The sequence below is a fragment of the Ailuropoda melanoleuca genome, chromosome 7 (assembly GCF_002007445.2).
Source record: "Ailuropoda melanoleuca isolate Jingjing chromosome 7, ASM200744v2, whole genome shotgun sequence".
NCBI lineage: Eukaryota > Metazoa > Chordata > Mammalia > Carnivora > Ursidae > Ailuropoda > Ailuropoda melanoleuca.
Genome location: NC_048224.1, coordinates 26,980,428 through 27,004,070, shown reverse-complemented (window position 1 = coordinate 27,004,070; position 23,643 = coordinate 26,980,428). Strand labels below are relative to the sequence as shown.

Genomic DNA, 23,643 nt, shown 5'->3' with positions numbered 1-23,643 from the left:
GAAGCATCAAACTTTACATCGGAATCCGGGGATATACTGTATGGTGATTAACATAATATAATAAAAAAAATTAAAAAAAAAAGACTCAGGTCAGGTGCCCTCTCTTCCATGACCACTTTCATAATTGCCATTCCATCTCTGAAGTCCCATAGCTCATTTCCTCTTTACTCACATTTTCTATCTTATGTTAGAATTCTGCAATAAGAGTGAGGTCTCCAAGAATTCCAGAAAGAGAAGTCATCTCTTGGCTCAGAGCATTCTTCCCTTATAGGAAAACCTTCCTGGGAAATCAAATTCATTCAGTCTTCATTTATGTATTCAGTCATTTGACAAATATTTACTAAGTGCCTCTCTCTGATAGGCAGTGGGATATGGCAGTCAATAAGACTGACAGGGCTTTTACCCTCATGCAGCTTCCAGTCTAGTGGGGAAGACGTACACTAAGAAACAAAAAAATCAATGCTGTGACAAGTGCCATGAGGAGAAGTACAAGAGCGCCTGGGTGGCTCATCAGTCAAGCGTCTGCCTTTGGCTCAGGTCATGATCCCAGAGTCCTGGGATCGAGCCTTGCATCATGCTGCCTGCTCAGGAGGGAGTCTGCTTCTCCTTCTCCCTCTGCTACTCTCCCTACTTGTGCTCATTCTCTCTCTCTCAAATAAATAAATAAATAAATAAATAAATAAATAAATAAGGAGAAGTACATAGTACTGTGAGAGTGCAAATGAGGCTTTTCTGGGAAAGTTAAATTTAAGTCAACACCTGAGCTGGGACTTGGCCAGAAGAGGACGGGGGATGCTTGAAAAAGTATAAATTGAATAATCTCAGTGGCCATTGTCACTGAGCTGTGACAGACTGATGTTTCCAATCCCTGGTCGACTACCCTGTCTTCAGATAATGCTAGGGACAAATTCACAGATGTTTTTCCTCTGACCCCCTGTCTTCTAACTCCAGGCAGACCACCCCCTTTACACCAACAGTCTTCCAGTCACCAAAGTATGATTTCATATGTTGTATTTAACCTTTCTTAGTTATTATTACATCCCCATCCATCAATTGATTTTGTTTCATGTTAACTTTTCCCAATTTCATTCTCAAAGGGCAACATTAACTTCATGCTTTAAGGGTTCTTATTGTCAATATCACCTACCACAAAACAAAGAAACAAAAATCTTTGTTTTGTTCACTGCTATATCCCCAGTACTAAGATGCCTGCCACATAGCAGACGCTCAATATATATTCATTGACTGGATGGATGGATGGATGGATGGATGGATGGATGGATGGATGGATGGATGGTTGCATGGATGGATGGATGGATGGATGGATGGATGGATGGATGGATGGATGGACAGATGGATGGATGGACGAATTTATCTTCCTTCTTACACCAGAAGCTCTCTAAGAGCCTGGTACTTGCCTAGTTCATAGTTGTGTTCCTCCAGCACTTGAAACAATGCCACGCACATGGCAGGTAATCAATTTGCTTGAAATTTGCTTGATTTTCTCTATGACTGGCTCAAACTCCCTGGTTTTTCAGGCAGCTCGTTCTGCAGCTGAACTGCTCTAGCTATTAAGTTCCTCCAACTCTTGGGCTAACATTTGCCTCCCCACTGGTCCTAGTTCCACCCTCTGGGCCCAAAAAAGGTAAATCCACATCCTCTGCTCCATGGCACCCTTTCTGATGTTAGGGACAGTGACCTGGTTCCCTGTAGTCACTTACAAACAGGACATTTCTCCAGCATGAACTCAAGTACTTTAAAATAGTTTGGAGTACTCCTAACATACTTCAAAGAAGGTCTCATCCTTCACCAGTCTGTGAGGTGTTCTGCAATCCCACAGAGATCCACTGTATGAGCAATTCTCTCTCAGGGTCAGGAACTCAGACTGGAACTGATGGTGATAACAACAATTAATGTTTACTTTGCAATTACGTATGGTTTACTGGTTAATCCACATAACACCCTGGGGATATGGGTCAGGGTTTCTATGCCTATAAATGGTCAAGGGAATCAGGCAAAAGACGAGGGTCTCAGCATATTTTGCACACATGCTGGTGTCCAGTGGAGGAGAGAATTGCATTCCTAGGATCTCGGTGGCTCAAGAACCCATCTCCAGGCTGATCCACGTGGAATCATCACTGGTCTATCTCCTTGGTTGACAGAATCACTTTGGGTTCAATTTCATTAAAACCAGATCTGTGAAATGCTACAAATTCTAGGATGAGAGGTAAAAGGAGAAGAGGATACAGAAGACAGAAATCAAGGGCTTACTGTGTGCCAAGCTCTGCATTAGCCTCTGGGCACTGAAATATGTCAAAAATGTGTCCAAATACAGCACCTTACTCACAACAGGCCCAAAGATATGCATGCAGCTTTGATACTATTTGGAATAAGAGAGCTGTTAGCCAGAGGCTCAAACATCTTTTTGTTACACATAGATTTTATCATAGTGGGATTTACTCCGAATCCTCTTAGAACTGATACACTTGGGTCACAAAGAGTCTACTAAAATAAGTGCATATATTCAATTTTGTCAATGCATTGTACTGCAAACACACAAGACATTTTCAGCGACTCCTTACATCAAACAAAGAATCTTTTCCAAATCATTTTATAATTTGAATAAATCCCTTCTTTAAACTGGATTTTCAAGAGAGAGGCTTCCTCCAAGCAGTGATTCTCAAGCTTTGGGGAGATTTTGAATCCTTCAGGAATCTGGTAACAAGCCACATGGGCTTCCCCCAGAACAACACATAGATTCACATATGAACAAAAGATTTCATAAAATTCAGTCTGTAAACTCAAGGTAAAGATCAGAAGAGAGGTTGGCCCCTGATGAGACTTTGCAGCCATTGCAAGGTCTTTGATTTCCACTCTGAGTCAGATGGGAAGCTGCTGGAGGGTTTTGAACTTTCATTTTAACAGGAACTCCTGGCTACGGTGAGGAGAATAGACTCGCAGTGGGCAAGGGCAGAAGGAGGTCACTGCAATCATCCAGGTGCCAGAGGACAGTAGTTTAAACCCGGGAAGTTGCAGTGGAGGAGCAAGAAGTGGTCAGATTCTGATACCACGTGAAGCCGAAGCTACAGGATTTGCTGACCAGATTGGATGTGATGTGTGAACGGAAGAGGTGAGTCAAAGCTGATTCCAAGGGTTCTGGCCTGTGCAACCTGAAGGCAGGAGTTGCCATCACCTGCGATGAGGAAGCCTGTAGGGGTATGAGGTTGTTGGAAGCAGGACAGTAAGAGGCAGACTAATAGGAGCCAAGTTTTGGATATTTTAAACTTGAGATGCCTATTACACATCCGAACAGAGATGCTGAGGAGACAGTCGGATATCTGGTCTGGAATTCTGCAGGTTGGGCTGTAATAGTGGTCACATGTGAAATCGGAATAAGAATATAATAATGCCTGCATCATGGTACTTACTACAGGGAGGATGAAACAAGACAATGCATGTCAAGTTCTCAATATGTCCTAGATACATTTTAGCCATTATTTTAATGGAAACTTCAGTTCTCTCAGTCAGTGTTTCTATCATAACTATAAAGTTATGAGTGTGGTTGCTTTTAAGATTGATCACTGTCTGTGGTGTCAGTTCTTGGGTGATTTACAGAAGGAGAGTCTTGAGCAATGGCAGTGCCATTGGAGTTGGTCTCTAGCCCCCAGAGTTTAAAATTTGGAAGGCTTTTGCATGCATTCAACAGTCTTCCTAGTTAGCTAATGTCACATCTTAAATAATCAGTATGTTACTCCATCGACCCAGAATTTATTTTAGGTTTCCGAGAGGGTCTGATGTGGAGAATGAAGCAGTTTATCAGGAGAAATTGAATACCAGCAAGGACCCCGCAGGGAAGACATTCCCAGCCCATTCATGTGGCCCCTGTGACACAGGAGGTTTAAATGGAAGGACATGTAAGAAATGACCACCTATCATGTCTTGACTTCAGTAGCTACAGATGGAATCGTTGGCCACAAGTTCATCTGGCTCCTTTTAAAATTGATTCACAAAGACCACGACTCATGTCTTCCCGAAATAGCAAGCTTCTTAGACGAATCTTCTTGGAGAAGCACACCCTTGCTATCTTGTGTTAATTTATTCAGTGATCTTCAGCTGTTTTATGTTGAGAAAGTGGAAACAGAGCTGGTGTGGTTTTATTACACACTTCCAGATCTTTGAAGCAATGCACTGCTGGCATCAAAACCTAAACAATGTCTGAGGTTTCTCGTTCCTTTTATATCTCTTTGAATTTTAACTATAAAATCCTTGACCCTGTAATTCTCTTCAACATTGATGACAGAGCTAATGCTCCATAATTGTCTATTAATAATCCGCCTAATCTCCATCTGTAGCCAAAGGAAAGAGGTGATGAAGTGGTTCAAACAGTCCAAAAATGAGTGTGTAACAAATAGATGACTAAGGTCACGTACAATCACAGATCTTGTCTGATGGATTTAGCAACGGCAGCACACCACCACAGATGGGTAGATGTGCTGTTGAGAGGGGAGAGAGGAAAGGACACAAAAGAAAGGCTCTTTCCCTGAATCCTTGTTTTCTTCCATCTGTAAATGAGGCCACATAAACTGAGTTGATTGCTGCTAATGAGCGGGGTAATGCTCAATTAAACTCCATGAAACACCAATTTCATTCCTTCTCCCTGATCCTTTTGCAAGTTTCTAACAATTGCTACATTCATTGTGACCAGGCTTCAAGTGGATCTCCGGGGGTGGCTCCACACGAGAAAATAACTCTTCTCTCTCCTTTCCCCCAGGAGTCAGGAGAGGACACCTCGGGGACTAATACCTCGGGGTCCCATAGCTCAGGAGGACATGGGCATACCCTATAGGCACCCCACCCCAGCCTCTCTCTGGCAGAACTCTAGGTGCAGGAGAGCTAAAAGATCCAAAAACTGGTGACTCTAACCTCAGCCACGTCAAGTTGATCTGTGGCAAGAACTTAATGAATTGGTACCCTATGTCTGTTTTTCTATTTTAAAGGAAATATTTTTTGTTTCCTATTAATTTTTAAAATTTTGGTTTTATATTTTTCCAGCCAAGCTGAGAAGGAAAAGGAAAGAGTTTTGTCCATATTCAGGCACCGTGGTGACAGAAGAAAAAGCTTTCTAGGAAGAGGCGTTTATGCCCCCAACATCTATTGGGCTTAAAATTTAGAACTCAGGTTCACTAGAACAATACAAGGGTGTTTTTTGTACATGGACAGCATGACCATAAAATTTAACATCCAAACCCAGGATACTGTTCCAAGTGAAACAAGGCAATATAAATAATGCCACCAGTATAATAAGCATAAACTGGGACTGTCCAGGCAAGCAGACATCACTTTGATCACCAAATGAGGCCTCCGCCTACCAAAATCTCTCCTTATTCAAGAGACCTGACCCAAAAGAAATTTCCATGGCTAACACTGAGATTAAATGTCCTCGTCTCCCTACTGGGATAAGTAGGTCCTGGAGTTTTATGAATGTGGGAAAAGGTTTCTTTCTTCTTTCCCTCTTCTTTCTCTTATTCAACAATCTCTCTAGCTATTTTAATTGCAGAATCCTTTCGCAAGTTCTGTCTACCCATCCTTGCCATCACCTTAGCCCCTACATCCTTGATCCAGAAAGTTCATACAGGAATCTTGAAAATTATACAACCTATCTCCTGAATTCAGTTAGTGGACACTGGGCTGAATATATAAAATCCCACCAAGAGAGACAGTAGGATTTAGACTTAGTTTTGTCTGCCCTACAAAAGAGGACAGGGATCCTAAGGCAATTTGCGGGGTCCTATCAGAGACAGCCCTTCTCAGTGTCAACATGGGGCTCCTCCAGAGCACGGAATGTGCATGACCCAACCCTATATCCACAGTGGCCATTGCCCCGCACAGGGGATTGTGTAGACCGAGTTCTCATGTCTGAGAATGAATGACCCATTTGCTTCCTCACACCCCTTAGTCCCAGGCTCCTGAGTGCCCATGGTTTTCTTCTCCTTTCCTGTGCAGTAAGGGGAAATCCTGCCCAGAATCCCACATCAGCTGGCTGGACTGGGCTTCTGCTGCCCGCCCCCAGGTACTGGCTAGCATTCTGCTTTTCTCAGTACTTTGTTGAGCCAAACAGGGCCTCCCACAGACTCCAGGCAACAGGTCTGGGCTCAGGCTGAATCTCTTTGGTTCCATTCAGTTTGGGAACACTCAACAAAACTCATTGCCTTCTCAGCCCCAGGATGGATGCTGGAGACACAGAATGCAGGTCACACCCAACACTGAAAGTCTGTATATGCACCCGGGCATGAGTGGTTAAAAGCAATGACTACAGTGGAGCTGTCTGGGTTTGTGCTCTGTCTCTACGACTCACCACCTGATTATCCGTGGGTGAATACTTACTCTCTCTGGACCTGAGTTTTTCACTTGGAAAATGGAAATACAAGCCTGCCTCAAAGCGTTGGTGTGAGAATTATGACGACAATTCTGATTATGATCATTATGATTTAGAACCATGCTTGGTACAGAGCAAATACTCAATAAATTTAACTATTTGTGACTTTTGACTCCTCTTCCCTGGGAGCCTAAAGCTTGGCCCATTTCTCTTAATTCTCCCTGCATCGGACAGGTTTCCTCACCTCTCAGGAGGGGCTTTTCTTTGCTCCTGGACCATCCCAATGCTGAGGGCCAAGAATGACACATCTCCACCCTAACCTTTGGCTGGTGCCTTAGCCACTAGGATTCAAATTCAAAGCTTTTAAGAGGTTAAGTGATTGGGGCACCTGGGTGGCCCAATCGGTTAAGCGTCTGCCTTCGGCTCAGGGCATGATCCCAGAGTCCTGGGATCGAGCCCTGCATCGGGCTCCCTGCTCCGCTGGGAAGCCTTCTTCTTCCTCTTCCACTCCCCCCACTTGTGTTCCCTCTCTCCCTAGCTGTCTCTCTCTCTGTCAAATAAATAAAATCTTAAAAAAAAAAAAAAGAGGATAAGTGATCGTCTACCTTCTCTGAACCCAACTGAATCATTATGTAAGTATTTCTCTAAGAAGGAAAGGAAACTCTTGGTCAACACAGAGGAAGGACAAGATTTGAAAGGAGTCACCCAAGCCAGGAGCCTGAGCATACCTTGTGCCCACGTATTTCCAGTTCTCTTAGAGCCAAAGGCAGGAGTTTCCACATGCTTCTCAGAAATTCGGATACCAGTGAACGGTAAGCAAAAAGGAATCTCCCCAGGAATTTTTCTGAATCATGTTATTTTCTTCTCTAGTCATCCTAAGTTCTCCACTGAATACTAGATCTTAACTAGTAATGGTTGGTTATGATGTATTTGTTCAATTAGGCAAATACATACTATACTTTTCCTTGCACTTCCCAAGGAATCTTTAATTATCAAAGCCACTACTACCCATTGAAGACAGATAAACTTCAAAATAAACTGGATTTTTTTTTACTTGGCTAAGGGAATTCTGAATTTCCATGACTTGATAACCTCACACTCCAAATAATTTCAATGCACCCAACACTTCCACTCAAAAAGACGTGTTGTTGTCATGCCTACCACCCATGTTCCTGGTGGTACTCCTTGTATCACCTCTAACACTTAGATTTTAGATTTTTTTTGTTTTTTTAAAGATTTTATTTATTTATTTGACACAGAGAGAGAAAGAGAGTGCACAAGCAGGGGGAGCGGGAGCAGCAGGCAGAGGGGGAGGGAGAAACAGATTCCCCGCTGAGCCGGGAGCCCGATGGGGGGCTCCAATCCAGGACCCTGGGATCATGACCCGAGCCAAAGGCAGACGCTTAATCGAATGAGCCACCCAGGCGTCCCGATATTTTGGATAATTTCAGTGCAAAGGAATAATCAACTATTGCCAATAAACATAAAACTTTCCCCAAATGTGATCATATTATTATTAAGAGAAAATAACCACTGCTCCGCCGTCCACCTTCACCCACTCCAATCTTTGTAATCGCTTCCTTCTGGCAGACTTGAGTTAGATCCTCAAGATACAATGGTGCACTACTGTGCCCCAGAGGTCTCTACAAATCTCTGTCCTAGCTTGGTTTCCTTTTGCTGAAGGCTGCCGCTAACCTGGAAGCAAAGGTTCAGTTGCCCTTATGCTCTTAGTACACACTTACCTGCTTCCTTCCACCCGTGTCCACGGAGTCCCAGAGCACCAATCCTGGCAGGGACTTTGGAGACCAGCTAATCCAAGTCTTCATTTTACAAACACAGATACTGGAGCCTACAAAGAGGAAGACATTTGGCCAAGGTCACACAGCTCATTAACGAAAGAGCTGGGACTCGAATTGTCAAACTGGAGATTCATCCTCCTCTGCTGTCATTCTTCTTCCAACTGGTTCTTGTGCTCTCTGCCCTAGTTGGCTTTCATGCATTTGCCACACAGTCCACACCCTCCTGGGACGTGCCAGCAGCCTATGAGGCTCACACAGAGTGAACTCATCCAGCCCCACTGGCCCCGGGCTCTTTACCTGCAGAGGAACGAATGTCACGTGACTCTCTTGGAAACATACGCAGTGTGTAGGGACACGTGATGTTCCGGTGTATTCAGCACGGCATGTCTGCCAAATTTGTCACGTTGAGAAGCAAGCAGAGCCTACAAGCCATTTATAATATCTGATGCTTTTAAGTCCTTTTTTTCTAGGCCTATAATTTCAGATTACCCTACAACAAAAGCTTGGTATTGTGCCACCCCAAAACAATGTATTTAACAACAAATATTTACTCAGGAGATACTCTGTGAACATTTCCCATTTGCGAGGCATTATGCTATCAGGAATAAATGAACAGGAAATCATGATTCCCATCCTTTTTCAGTGGAGGAAACAGGCACACAGACAGTGGCCAGATATTGTGCTAAGTGCCTTGACTCTGGGACAGCAGGCACAAGTCTTACAGAACACAGAAGCAGCAGCTAAGTGAGCACAGGGGGGTTAGTGGAGACTTTTTTTAAGGGACACTTTTATTTTAGAATAGTTTTAAGATTTACAGAAAAGTTGCAAAGATAATATGGAGGGTTCCCATATATCCTTCACCCCAGTTCCTCATCGTGTAAACACCTTATGTTACTGTGAAACATTTCTTACAACTGAGGAGCCAACATTGCACATGACTTTGAACTAAACTAGTAGAGACTTTTTGAAGGAGGTGACATCTAAGGTGATTTCTGAATGACACTAGGAGTTATCCAGATGAAGAGGTAGGAAAGATCATTTTCATCAGAAAGAAAAGCATGTGCAAAGACCCAGAAGTACGAGTTTGGTGAGGTCAGGGAACAGCCAGTTGCAGTATGTGGAGGTGGAGGCGGGAAATTGGTGGGGAAAAGAGAAGGCTAGAGGAAGAGTGAAGAAGAGGCACCCAGGTACGGGAAGAGGAGTGGAAAGGGTCAAGGTCAGTGAAGAAGATGGGAACGAGATCAAGAAAAGGCCTTCTAAACAGGGCTGAAGCATTTGTACTTTTTCCTGAGTACCATGAGGAATAATTAAGGTATCTTTTCCAGGAGACTAACAGTATAAAAATTATATTTGTAAAGATTAGTTAGACTGCTGGGCAGAAAACACAGTTGCAGGGAGAAGACAGAAGAAAGAAGACCAGCTGGTGGGTGGCCAAAGCAAAAAGAGTGGTTGGAAGGGATAAAAAGAATATAATGAATTTTAGAGATAGTAAGGACATAGAGTTGATGGAACGTGATGGTTAATTAGACATAGAGCCAAGGGGAGAAGGAAGGCTCAAGACTGACTCCGAGACTTCTGGTTTGGGCAGCTGACTGGACTGGATGGTGGTACCAGTCATTCGGCAACAGAGCACAGGAGTTAAGGTTGATTAGGAGGAGAAGGTGACTGGTGGCACTCTGAACAGTGATGTATGAAGTGCCCATGGGACATCCAAGGAAATGGTGAAGTCAGTAAGTTGGTTGGGTATACGGGTCTGTTTTTCTGGAGAGCATTACAAGTTAGAGACATATGTGGTGAATCATTAGCTTAAGGATGGCAGTTGAAGCCAGACTAGACTGCCCATGAGAATAGAAGAGGAGAGGGTCCAGGAAAGAACCTTAAAGAAAGTGGCTGGGGTGCCTGGGTGGCTCAGTTGGTTAAGCGGCTGCCTTCGGCTCCAGTCATGATCCAGGGTCCTGGGATCGAGCCCTGTGTCGGGCTCCTTGTTGAGCTTCTCCCTCTCCACTCTGCTCATGCTCTCTCTCACTCTGTCTCTCTCTCTCTCAAATTAGTAAATAAAAGTCTTTTTTAAAAAAAAGAAAGTAAGTAAGTGGCCGTTTAGGAGTTGAGCCTAAGAAGAGCTGTGGAAGAAGGATATGGAGCAGCTGGAGGAAAACCAGACGAATGTGGTATCCGTGAAGCTGGGAGGGGAGAGCTTTCCTGAAAGGGTCATGTGGCCAGTAGTGTCAAATTCTGCAGGTGGGTAGAGGCCCACAAGGGTCCCTTGGATTTGGCAATAAGAACTTCCCTTAAAGGAAGCAGTTTCAGAGAATCGGTAGGGCCAGAAGCCCAATCTGCCGTGGGGCTGCAAAATGAATAGGCGGTAAGGACAAGAAAACCAGGAGCATGGATCGTAATTTTAAAAAGATTTACTGTGAATCAGAGGCCGGAGAGAACTGAAAGGAAGCTGACAAGTGATAGCAGGTGCTGTGGCAGTAAAAAATTACTTGTGCCATTTAGAGTATTGCTGAAGCCATAATTTTTCTGGAGAAAAATTATATCCTACGATTAGTAGTAGCTACCATTTAAAGAATGCCCATCATAGGCGAGGCACTTACAGGACATCATCTTACTTAGCTTTTAAAACAACACTTTGAAGTAGGTATTAGATCTCTCTGTCACAGATGAAGAAACAAAAGCCCAGAAAGATTCTGGCACAAGGTCTCAAAACAACTTTATAGAGGAGCTGGAAGTTAAACCTAACCTTTACTCCAAAGTCCATATTTTTCTTACTGCTGCCACACTACCTCTTCCGAACATTCCCTACAGCTGGCCTCCATTTTACAATGCAAATGCCAGGAGCTAAAATGGGTGGTCAAGGAATTCCACCCACCGCTATGAGAGCCTTAAGGGAAGAGACAGATAACCCAGGCACCCACTTCTTGTTCAATGACAATTTCTGAGTAAAGAATAAAGAGTCTCTGGTTTTGAATCCCAAAGGTCCTTGCCAAGGACTTAATATGTCCCCTTTGTCGGGGAGGGGGGCAGGGAAGTGGCTCGTGGTGGCAGATGTGAGGCCAGATAGCTCAGAGTAAATCAGTCCATCATAGCTAACTAGAAAAGTTAAGGTTGTCCATTAGGGAAAACTGAAATTTTTAAGAGAATTCTGCAGGGGCGCCTGGGTTACTTAGTCATTGAGCGTCTGCCTTCAGGTCAGGTCATGATCCCAGGGTCCTGGGATCAAGCCCCACATCAGGCTCCCTGCTCAGCAAGAAGCCTGCTTCTCCCTCTCCCACTCCCCCTGCTTGTGTTCCCTCTCTTGCTATCTCTCTCTGTCAAATAAATAAATAAAATCTTAAAAAAGAGAGAGAGAGAGAGAGAGAGAAATTCTGCAAAACTTATTTTTAGCCTGGAGAAAACAAGCATAAAGGAAGACCCAAGCTGCCCTGACACATTCATAAGGAAGAATGATCAGACTTGCTCTGGACACTCTGAAAGACAATGATAACTAAAACCAGTGGGAATATGGTAGAGAGAGGCAGATTTTGGCTCTAAGGAAAAGAGCTGCCTATGCACAGGTTTCTGAAATTGCCCAGTAAAGTGTGAGCTCTCTGCCACTGCTGGTGCTCTAACAGAAGCAGGGATATTGAAGGTAGCAGCCAAGCATCAGAGAAGGACTTTGAGAGACCCTCTGGAGAAGACGTTAGGGTAAGTTCACAGCATAAAGGCCTGGCCCTTATTCTCCCCAGCTGAAGTCTAAATATTATGTGATGAGAATATTGGCACGTTCCTTCATTCACGATCTGTATACCACATAGCAATTCAACTTTAATATGCAAGAACAAAATGTATTCCTACCTTTAGGAAGCTCTGTGTTTGTTTCTAAGATGAGAAAATACGCTTGTGGGTATCTACTCATTGGCTTTGATAGGGCAGGTCTGCCATCCTGAAAATGTCAGAGACAGGCTGTGGAGAATGGATATTGATAGCCTTACCTTCGTCCTGTGGAGGTTGGACACAAAGAGCTCACTTCTTGCTTTCTCAAAGGGCTGCTGACGTAGGGTGAGAGTTCATCTATCAGTGTAGGACTGGACAGCAATCATTGAATCCATAAAAAATTATTTCTTTCCCCTTCTTTCACTTTAAAAATATTAATGGAGCATCTATGCTGCTATAGGCAAAAAAAAGGCACTTTTTATGAAAGTCAAGAAACTATACCCAGCTGTATACACATTTCCATAGCATATATATGTGTTTTGGGTACTGGGGGTAGGGTGGGAGTAGTGACAAAATCAGCTCTCTAATCTCTGCAGGGAGATGTCTGGTAATAATAATTATTATGTCAATGCAAACTTAGACTTTCAGTATGTTTTATTTTCCTGCCACAAAATAATTAGAACTTATAGCACAAGGAAGCAAACCTCCTCTAAAAACAAACAAAAATTTCCACCCCTTGTTTGTAGTTCTCAAAAGTCTAGAGATCAGACACCTACATACACTCTTGGCCAGGGAGAAGTTTTTCCTCAGAAAAAAAAAAAAGAGTAAAAATTGAGAACTCTGAACTTAAGGTAATGATCATAGTGATTAGAAAAATGTATATGTATATGTGTGCACAAAGATAGTGTTACAGTCATGTTCCCTGGAACTTATTTATAGAAACAATATGAAAGCACATTAAATGCCCAAAGGTAGAGAATTAGTTAAATAAATTTTGGTACATCCATATAATGGAATATCATACAGCCACCATTAATGATGCTTAGAAGAATATTTAAAGATATAGGAAGATAGTCAATATAACTTAAATTAAAAATGCAAGTTAAAATAGCATATATCATATGACCCAGTTTTGTAAAAAAACCACATATATACGTGGTGTGTGGATATATATATACACACATGCCCAAAGAAGGAGAGAGAGCTACATGTGTATACTATAGAAGAAGAAAGGCTGATAGAATGATCGCCTAATATATCAATAGTGGTCGTGGAATTGTGGGGGGTTGATCTTTTCTTCTTTTTCCCTTAATTATGCATTTTCTAGGGGCACCTGGGTAGTACAGTCAGTTGGGCATCTCTCTCTTTTTTTAAAAGATTTTATTTATTTATTTGACAGAAAGGGAGACAGCCAGCAAGAGAGGGAACACAAGCAGGGGGAGTGGGAGAGGAAGAAGCAGGTTTCCAGTGGAGGAGCGTGATGTGGGGCTCGATTCCAGAATGCCGGGATCACGCCCTGAGCCGAAGGCAGACGCTTAACGACTGAGCCACCCAGGCGCCCCTGGGCATCTGACTCTTGATTTCAGTTCAGGTCATGATCTCAGGGTCATGAGATCAAACCCCACTTTGGTTCAGCACTTAGCATGAAGTCTGCTTGAGATTTTCTCTCCCTCTCCCCCTCCCGCTCTTGCTTTCTCTCTCTCAAATAAATAATAAAAATAAATCTTTAAGAAGAGTATTTATTTTCTGGGGCGCCTGGGTGGCACAGCGGTTAAGCGTCTGCCTTCGGCTCAGGGCGTGATCCCGGCATTATGGGATCGAGCCCCACATCAGGCTCCTCCGCTATGAGCCTGCTTTTTCTTCTCCCACTCCCCCTGCTTGTGTTCCCTCTCTTGCTGGCTGTCTCTATCTCTGTCGAATAAATAATTAAAATCTTTTTAAAAAATAAATAAATAAGAAGAGTATTTATTTTCTAAATTGTATAAAAATAAACATGCACTTTGGTGAAAATTTTATTTTTATTTTATTTATACCAATAGTATAATATGGTTATAATATATATTACATATGGTTTCATATAATTATATTGCTATAAATAAATTAAAGCAAGTAAATTTTAAAGTTCTTTCTTTAATCTTGCCTATGATATGTAAAAATTATTTAACATATTTTAAAATCATTATTTAATTATTTTTATTTAGGCAAACAAAAACAAGTTGTACAAAAACAGGGAAAAATAAATCACTACATAAAAATATTATATAGGATTTTGAGTAAATTTCTTTGGGGGAAAATTTCCTTTCAATGTGATACACAAAGGTACCAATATTTTAATTCTAAAGGTTAGCAGGTTCAAAGTTCATCCATTCATCCACTCAGGGGTTACTTTCTGAGTTTTTACCATGTATAAATATCTGTCCCGTTGTTTGGAGGATTAAAGTGTGTGTTTCTTGTACTTGAGGTGCATCCAGTCTACTTGGAAAGATCAAACACTCATGAACCATCCAGGCAACAAAGCCCTAAAAATTAGAACAGATAATAGGGTATTAGAGAAAGTAAATGCCAGTGAGGTGAAGGTAATCAAAATTCTACTCATCTTTTAAAGTCCAAAAGGACTTCTTCTGGCTGGGTAGTAATTTCTAGAAGTAAGCTATCCCATCTACTGGGTGAGGACTCTGGTTAACATCTATCACAGAGCAGTCCTTCCCTTGGTGGGTCCTGAGTGGACTTCAAAATGAAGTTGATTTGGGAAACAGCAGACCATGTTCATCTCCTGAAGGAATGAGGAAGAAGACACGTGGAATTGTCTAATAACACCGTCCAGATTAACTACTGCTGATGGGGGTGGAAACATGGAAAGAAGTACTGCCATCAGCCTCTTGATGAATAGCTGCCACCCTTTATCCTGTCCCTTCCAAGCTCAGGTCAAACAACACCTCATTCTTCCAATCCTTACCTCTGAGGGGAGGATCATCAATGAGAATTCACTAAGTATTGAAATCTGCAAGATCATGGGGAAAAGTGCTGGACTGGGAGCCCAGAGACCTACCTTAGTCTCAACTAGCTATACCTCTAGATTCCCTCTGGGCCTCAATTTCCTCATCTGTCAAGTGAAGGGGTTGAACTGTTCAATACCCAAAACCTATAGCTCCCAATACATTAGAAACCACAAGGTTCCTGTAATTATATGTCAGAATTATTCCCAGTCATGCATCATCTGTCAATCTCTGACCCTGTAAATACAAACTCCTCCCCAATGATGGGATTAAAAATTTAATTCTCTTACGGGTAAATTGTGCGCACCAAACATTTGTGTGCAGTACTGTCTAAGAAGTCAAGGCAAAGGAAATAGCTCCTAAATCCCTCCTGGGATCAAAATGGAAAACAAGACAGGCTATGACATCAGCTACCATTTCCTCTATGATCAGACTGCAAATATCAATATTAAATTATGTGTGCATACTTTTCATTTTTGCCTTTCACGGCACAACCATAGGGAATCCTTTGCTTTTAGCCTTTTAGCAAGGTAAGGAAGGAAGAACAGGAAAGATGAACACATATTTTCAGCATTTTTGAGCTGCAAGTGATTTTAAAGATTAGACCCAACCCCCTAATCATTCCAATGAGGGGGAAAGATGAAGAGTTCAAGCTACGGCACAGCTCACTCCATTGCTAACTTCCTGAAGTGTATGAGCTCCATTTGCGGCACCTAAACGGAGGGTCAGTGGACAATACCACCACCTACAGGCCATAAGAGGAGGGGCACCCAAAAAAAGACAAAAAAAGGAGCCTAAGCTCTTTAGTGAGTTTCCTCCATTTCAGGTGGAGGAGCCAAGCAAGGGGAGGACAAAGTTGATCAGGATGAATATTTCTGAAACAAACCCAGTTCACCCTTCTAGATTGTATCCAGAACCAGTTCCTCACTACCTTCCTGTCTCTCTACAGGTAGGCAGCAAGCACCACACCTAATTTCTAAGAGAATTGTTATGAGAATAATATTGCCCTTTAACAGGTCAGCTATTTGCCACCACGTCACCTGTCCAGTCAACAAGTGCTGCTTGATACAGCATTGGATGAATAAAATTCAAATGCTAAAAACTGGATCTTTTTACCAAGATACATGATTTTATTTTATTTTTATTTATTTATTTTTTTGCTAAATCTCTCCCCTCTTTGGTTCCTCTGAATCCAGGCAAGTTACTCAACTCATCTCAGTAAAGAAAATACGGTAGTTCTATATGAGAACTGTTTATCGAAACTCAGTCAGCATCAGGGATCTTAGTTACTGGAATCACATAAGAACTCATTCCTTGCCAGTTCATTTTGCCTCGCTTATTCAGATGGATGAGATATGCTTTATTGTTACATTCTTCCTACTGCCGGCCACACACTGGCTGTTTTGATGCCTGACCACATTTGATCAGATTTGGACATCCATACACTCCAGATCAGAATGCCCTAGATGACACGATTAGAATTCAAAATGCTCAGACTGTTAGAACTGAACAGGACTCTCAAGAGCATTTAATCATGTCTTCTCCCTTTACAACTAAAGAAATGGAGTTGCACTGAAACAGAGACGTGTCCCTGGTCACATGGCTCGATAGTGGCAGTGCCAAATCTGGAGGCCATGTCCTTCCACAGCCCCTGCTGCTTTCCAGCGTCAGTGCGGGCTTCCTAACACTCTCAAAGTGTTGAATGGAGGATGCTCCTTGGGAGCAGTCCCTTCCATTCCAGAGCTGCCTCTGTTCCAATGCATGAATTATAGATAGAAGAGGTTACCAAAGCCTGAAAATGCAGATGAGTTCTCTTTCTTGCCCCAATGTCCTACATTCTGTCAATCAGGAAGGTGGGCAGGTGGGCTTTAGTTATCAGTTATTGCATTAAATTACTGTTCTAACATCCAAAATCCACTGTTGCTATGCAATGTGCAGTCAAGAAGGCACATTCTGGTTTTTGCTTTTTGTTTATCAGAGAGGGGGAGAGAGGCGGGAGGGGTAGAGGAGAAGGGAGAGAGAGAATGCCAAGCAGGCTCCATGCCCAGTGCGGAGCTCAAGGCGGGGCTCAATCTAACAACCCTGAAATCATGATTTGAGCCACGATCAACAGTCGGACACTTAACTGACTGAGCCACCCAGATGCCCCAGGCACGTTCTGGTTTTGAATTATGTGAGCAATTCAGTCATCTGGTTTGTGTCTAAAAATTATATATAGCTAGTTGGCATGCAAAATTTGGGGCTGCACTGTTTTGATGATTCTGTGACAGGAAATCTGACTGCACTAAACCTCTACCTCCTGACTCCAGGGATGCCCATCCAGGCAGGCACTAATGGTTAAAGACTAACAAAGGAGCAGTGGGGTGCAGGGGAAAGAGAGGGCAACTTGGCATTATAATCTGCATTAAAACCCTGCCTCTGCTTATCATGAGCAGGATGACTGTAAGCAGTGCACTTGGTTTCTCAGCCCTCCTCTCCTCATCTGTAAAATGTTGAAAGGAGCTGAACTTGTTTTTATACACTGTACTACTGGGCAAATCTATAAGGACCAGTTAACGCCAAAAATGAGAACACAGCAATAATATGGAGTTAAAATCTTTTGTCTGGGTCCCACAAATCTAAATACAAAACCCTATTGCAGAGGTGCCTGGCTGGCTCAGTCAGTACAGCATGTGACTCTTGATCTCAGGGTCCTGAGTTCAAGCCCCAGATAGGGCATAGAGCTTACTTAAATATATAAATATTTATATTATATGTATTAAAGTATACATTTATATATATAAAATAAAATGGGGATGACAATAACAAAAAACCTACTACATTTACTAGTTGTGTAATCACAGCAAGTTTCATCACCTTCATCTTTTTAACTTATGAAAATTTTCACACATGCTCAAAATAGAAAGACTAGAAAAATTTCATCTCCCTTCCTCAACACTTTTTTTCCCCTAAGGTATTTTAAAGTATATTTGGGCAAGTTGTTTTAAAGCTCTCTGTGCTTCGGTTTTATCATCTAGGAAATAAAGGTTTTAATATCTAATTCATGGAGTAGAACTGTAGCTATTGCTATTTACGGTGGTATCTGTGCGCATCGTCCCCTCCGAGGCGTAAAAGCACTTTGCAGCGTAGCGCGCCGGGCTCCAGACAGAGCTTCCTCAACAGCCGGAAGGACCCGGAGTCCTGCGTGGTGAAGACTGCGACGCCCTCTTCAGGCAGCCCCCTGCAGAACCTCTCGGGCGGGATGAGGATTGTCCCTCGCAGCCCCCCGTCACCGCGCGCGAAAATGAGGGGCGGGAACGGGAAATGGGAGGGGGCCGAGTTCCGGGCGCCAGGCAGCTTCCGACGAGAGCCGAGCGTGGCAGCTGGAAGCCGGGGAGGCAAAGCCGAGATGTTCCGGATCGAGGGCCTTGCGCCGAAGCTGGACCCCGAGGAGATGAAACGGAAGATGCGCGAGGATGTGATCTCGTCCATACGGAACTTCCTCATCTACGTGGCCCTGCTGCGAGTCAGTGAGTGTCCTTCTAGGCTGCGGCCATGAGACCCGCGGGGAGCTCGCGGACACTACCCACCCAACTCTGGTTCTCTGGGGACCCGCGAGCTGAGCTAGCTGAGCGGTCGCGGGGAGGGTGGGACATGTGGGTCGAGATCAGCGGGCGCAGGCGCGGCTTAGGGTCTGCAGGTTGGGGTCAGAAGTACACGCGCTGGCCCGGACTGCGAGGGTGATTGCCTCGGCTGCCTTAAGAGCGTTTGAATTGAAAGAGCCTCAAGGGTTTATTCCCCCCTCCCCTCCCGAGCTGCGCCCTCGTTTTGCCGACAGAAACTGAGGGCTAGAGTATAGAAATGGCTGGCTCAAGGTCACGCAGCGGTTCAGTGGATGATCTTGATCTAGAATCCAGAGCCCTTAATACCAAGTTTCCTTCCTTCCGTGCTGATCTCTGAAATAACAAAAAGGTTTGCTGCTTTTGATTATTTGTACAGAGAGTGAAGTAAATAAATTTTTTTGAAGGAATGAGAAGAAAAGAGTAGGAATCTATAGGATTAATAATATCTGAAGGTTTATTTGAATTTACGCTTGACAGAAGCTTATTTGCGTTAGCTGGTCTTGACAGCGCTTTGAGGGAGGCCGGGCTTAACATTCTGTATATCCCTTTTGCAAATGAGAACTCGCCTTTCAAAGGCGGTCTTAACACAGAATATCAGAGTTAAAGGCACACTGAATATTAGAGATGGGTGCAGCTTTGTAGATCACTTCTCTAGTTTTACGGATACGAATCTCAGAAGTGATTTGTACCCCACCCCCCAATTTTCAGTTCAGTACTCTTTTCGTTGCACCTTGCTGTGTATTACTGACAGGTCTGGGTGGAGAGGCAGGGGTGATTCAAAATGAAGGCCATACCAAGGTCATCCTGTAGAAGGCTCAAATTGGGCCTAGGCCAGAGCTCGCTAAACCCGGTACCCCATCACTGACTATGCTATTACCCTGTTTCCCCAGGAGAGGGAGCCCTGCTGAACAGAAACAAAAATCCTGCTCCTTCAAAAGCTTTTTGCAACTCCCAACTTATTTTCTCCTCTTATCTTTTTTGTTGACTTAGCTGCCAGCAAAATATTCGCTTCTTTTAAGTAACCTTTGTATCTGATGTGAATTGGTTTTCTTAAGAAAACATACAGAATACTGTTCCACATTACCACCTTTAAAATGGAGATATAATTCATAGTATACAGTTCACCCATTTAAAGTGTACAGTTCAGCCTGTCTATTCATAAATGGACAAAGATGTGGTGTGTATATACAATAGAATATTACTTAGACATAAAAATCTTGCCATTTGCAACAACATGGATGGACCTATAGGCTATTGTGCTGAGTGAAATAAGTCAGAGAGAGATGAATACCGTATGATTCCACTTATTTGTGGAATCTTTAAAAACAAAATAGAAACATTCTGATAAATACAACAGTCTGGTGATTACCAGTGGGAAGTAGAGTGGGGGATAGATGAAGTAGGGGAAGGAGCTTAAAAGGTACAGACTTCCAGTTACAAAAGAAGTAAGTCACAGGGGTAGAATGTACAGCATAGAGAATATAGACAACACTGTAATAACTTTGTATGGTAGCTAGACTTATTGTGGGGATCATTTCACAATATATAAAAATACTGAATCACTATGACATACACCTGAAACTAGTAGGGTACTGTATGTCAGTTATACTTTATCTAAAAAGAGAAAAACTTTAAAAAATGATGGGTATATAATTTAGTGGTTCTCAGCATAGTCAGAGTTATGCATTTTAGAACATTTTCTTTACCTCTGAAGTGGACACCGTGCCCATTAGCTGTCATTCCCCATTTTCCCCCTTCACTTTCCCTTGGCAACCACTAATATAATTTTTCCTTGTGGATTTGCCTGTTCCGGACTTTTCACATAAATGGAATTGTAGAATATATGACCTTCTGTGTCTAGCTTATTTCACTTTGCTTGTTTTCAGGGTTCATCCATATTGTAGAATGTGTTAGTATTTCCTTCCTTTTTATTGCCAAGTAACATTCCATTGTGTGGATATGCCCCATTTGTTTACCCATTCATTTGATGGATGTTACCTTTTTTTTAATCTGGTAAGAATTAGAAACATGTGGACATACTGCTGACTTTGTCAACTTTCAATGGATCTCAGTATCTACAGTTTAATATTAACAATATGTTTTATTACTTTAATATGAGTATTGAGAAAGAAGATCCTTCTGGCAGCCATTTTGGTCACGGCCCCTTTTATTTTCTAATTTTTTAAATGATGGCAAAATACATATAACAAAATTTATCTTAACTATTTTTAAGTGTACAGTTTAGTGGTATTAAATACACTCGTAATGTTGCACAACCATCACCACCATCATCTCCAGAACTCTTTATCTTGTAAAACTGAAGCTTTCTCTATGATTTTGACATCTCTTAAGGGTCTCATATGAGTGTTATCATACAGTATTTGTCATTTTGTGACTGGCTTTTTTACTTTGCAAAGGGTTCTAAGGTTCATCCATGTCATAGCATATGTCAGAATTTCCTTGCCTTTTAAGGCGGAATAATATTCCATTGTATACCACATTTTGCTTATCCATTCATCCATCTTTGGATCCGGGTTGCTCCTACATTTTAGCTAGTGTAAATAATCCTGCTGTAACATGGATATGCAGATATCTCTATTTTTTAGTTTTTTAAGGACCCATCACATTGTGATCCATAGCAGGTGTACCATTTTACGTTCCCACCAACAGTGCACAAGGGTTCCAGATTTTTCCACATCCTTGCCAATAGTTTGATAGTAGCCATCCTAATGGGTGTTAGGTGGTATATTATTGTAGTTTTAATTTGCATTGTCCTAGTGATTACTGATGTTAAGCATCTTTTCATCTGCTTATTTTGGCCACTGCACTTCACACAGGATAGTAATAACACTTCTTTAGATCCCTGTGACAAAATTTTCGTTTTCTAACCATTTCTGTTTGTACCCTCCTACCAGACCCTCAAAAACTGAAGTAGGACTGTGTCATATGTGATTTGGATTACATAAGTGATGTAGAGCTAATCAGTGGGAGAACCAAAACCTGTGTCTCCCTTTTCTGCTTCCCCAGTGCAGTGTTGTTTTCTCCCACCCTCTGCCTTTTTTCAAATATGTTTGATTAGTATTATTTTTTTTATTATTTATTTGAGACATAGCGGGAGAAGGTGCAGAAGGAGAGGGAAAGAGAATCTCAAGCAGACTCTGTGCTGAGCAGGGAGCATGGCGCAGGGCTCAATCTCATGACCCTGAGATCATGACCTGAGCTGAAATCAAGAGTTGGACGCTCTATCGACTGAGCCACCCAGGTGCCCCTCAAATACGTTTTAAAAGGTGAAATATGCCAGTTTGTTTCTCCTAGCGTTTTGTCCCTTTGACAGTTAAATCACCCAGAGTAAAAAGATGGTCTTTTGAAGGAGGATTGAATTTACTCTTTATGGTCCTAAGAGAAAGAACTACCTGGAGAAAAGATTTTATATGGTATAAGAATGCACCTTAGAATAGTCGGAGCTTCATGACACGGGAAGGACAGTGAGTCTCTTTTGCTAGGTTATGCAGGCAGAGGCTTGGCCATTATTTGGAGTCATTTAAAAAATGTAGTGAACTAAGTCTGTAAGATTTTTTTCCCCCAGTCTTATAAATTCCGTAATGTAACTTGTGGGCTAAGAGATCTGAAATTCTGGGTTTGTTTATTTTTCTTTCAGCACCTTTTATCCTAAAGAAATTGGACAGCATATGAAGATGGGCATCACATGTGAATGCATGATATGAGGAACCCAGTTACAATTTCTACTCCTATCTGCAAAAGAATAGGCCCAGAAAGATGTAAGAGACTCTTTGATTGAATGGACATAAACATTCTACTTGTTAAGAACAAGTTTGGCTCCGGTAACTGACCTTCATAGCTAAAATTTAAAACTACTTGGGAAGTAAAGACATCTTGGGTGATAATACACCCATATGCCTGTGATGTTCAGCCTCTGTGAATGTTGATATAATTGTAAGTAATGTCAAACTCCATTTTCTAGCAAGTGTTAATTATAAGGGAATTACATCTACACTAGCACTGTCTTGTTAGTCATTTCTGTACCTTTTTACTTCTGTCTGGAGAATATATGTTGGAGAGTTCCTTATGATTAGTTGTGTTTCACAGAAGCCAGCACACAGCCACACAGGGAAGCACAGGACATCAGCCTATATTTTTAATTAAAGTAGCAACTAAGAAAAAAATTGTGATTTTATTTCTCTTAACCTACTTTTTGCTGCAGACCTCTTTAATGTTGTAATTATTACAAACTACATTAAATTGAGTTCCTCTTGTTTTGGACTGAAGGATTTGCTGGTGCTGATAAAGGGACATTATTTAAGCAGTCTTTGTGAAAGGTAACATTACTGCTTGATGCAGGGAATCTATAGTACCACCAAAGGAAAAATGCTATTTTATGTCAGATAGTTCTGTAAGTTTTTTGGGGAAAGGGGACAGTCCTTAACCTTTTTCCTGGAGACAGCTACATTCACCTCTTTTTAGCTAATTGTATTGGTATTTACCTTCATGTCTCTAAATAGCATGATTGTATTGTTATTTTATGATTTTTCTTTTTAGATATTGCCTACTGACTTCTCTGTGTACGGAAGGAGAAGGTCTCTTTCCTCACCTCCATCACTCTTATCTCTTCTCATTTCTTCTTCTTTCCAATATACTTAGCATGCTTTTGTGTGAATCGGTTTCTTGAGGACTCTAAATACTGTTTGTTTTCTTTTCCTGTATATCTTTTTGTTTTTCCTAGGCTTCATTTTCTATACACTTACCATTATATCAACTAGACTCTTAGCCACATATCTAAGTTGATCACAGTGTTAAGTTTCACTAGGCATGCTGTTTCATCTTCCCAAATAAGTCTTTCCTGGAGCTTTCTGACCTGTCCCAGTCTGGACTGTGGTGTCCTGTGCCTGATGTAGGGCTATATTCTGGGATCTCCCTTCACTGCAATCCTGGGAATTCCTTTTCTTCTTCTCCCATGTTGGATCTCTTTTTTTCCCCCCTGTATCTTGTTTTCTTTATCTCATGTCCAGTATGCATTTGAATATGAGTACAGTACCTTTGCCCATAACTGCCTAGCATCCCACAATCCAGAGAACCCTGTTTTACCCTTTTCAGAAAATAAACTTCTAATTTGGGAAGGGAGCGGGGCAAAAGAGGCTGCTTAGCTACATAGAGTT

The 23,643-nt window shown here is 42.2% G+C and overlaps 2 protein-coding genes across 4 annotated transcripts in view; one reads left to right on the top strand and one right to left on the bottom strand.

The window, feature by feature from the left end:
- FRMPD1 (FERM and PDZ domain containing 1) overlaps positions 1-8,419 on the bottom strand; it is a 149,824-nt gene extending 141,405 nt beyond the window's left edge. For 2 of the 3 annotated variants that reach the window (XM_019794905.2, XM_002914940.4), the window contains exon 1: positions 8,119-8,419. In XM_019794905.2, coding sequence (XP_019650464.2) covers positions 8,119-8,202 — 84 coding nt within the window. In that variant the 5' untranslated portion in view covers positions 8,203-8,419. The remainder of the gene's footprint in view (positions 1-8,118) is intronic. The other variant, XM_019794906.2, reaches the window with a different exon arrangement.
- Positions 8,420-18,175: 9,756 nt separating this feature from the next.
- Positions 18,176-22,751, top strand: TOMM5 (translocase of outer mitochondrial membrane 5). Its single transcript, XM_002914941.4, has 2 exons — positions 18,176-18,376; positions 22,128-22,751. Exons 1-2 carry the CDS (start codon positions 18,256-18,258, stop codon positions 22,160-22,162), a joined length of 156 nt encoding a protein of 51 aa, XP_002914987.2. The 5' UTR covers positions 18,176-18,255; the 3' UTR covers positions 22,163-22,751.
- Positions 22,752-23,643: the final 892 nt, after the last annotated feature.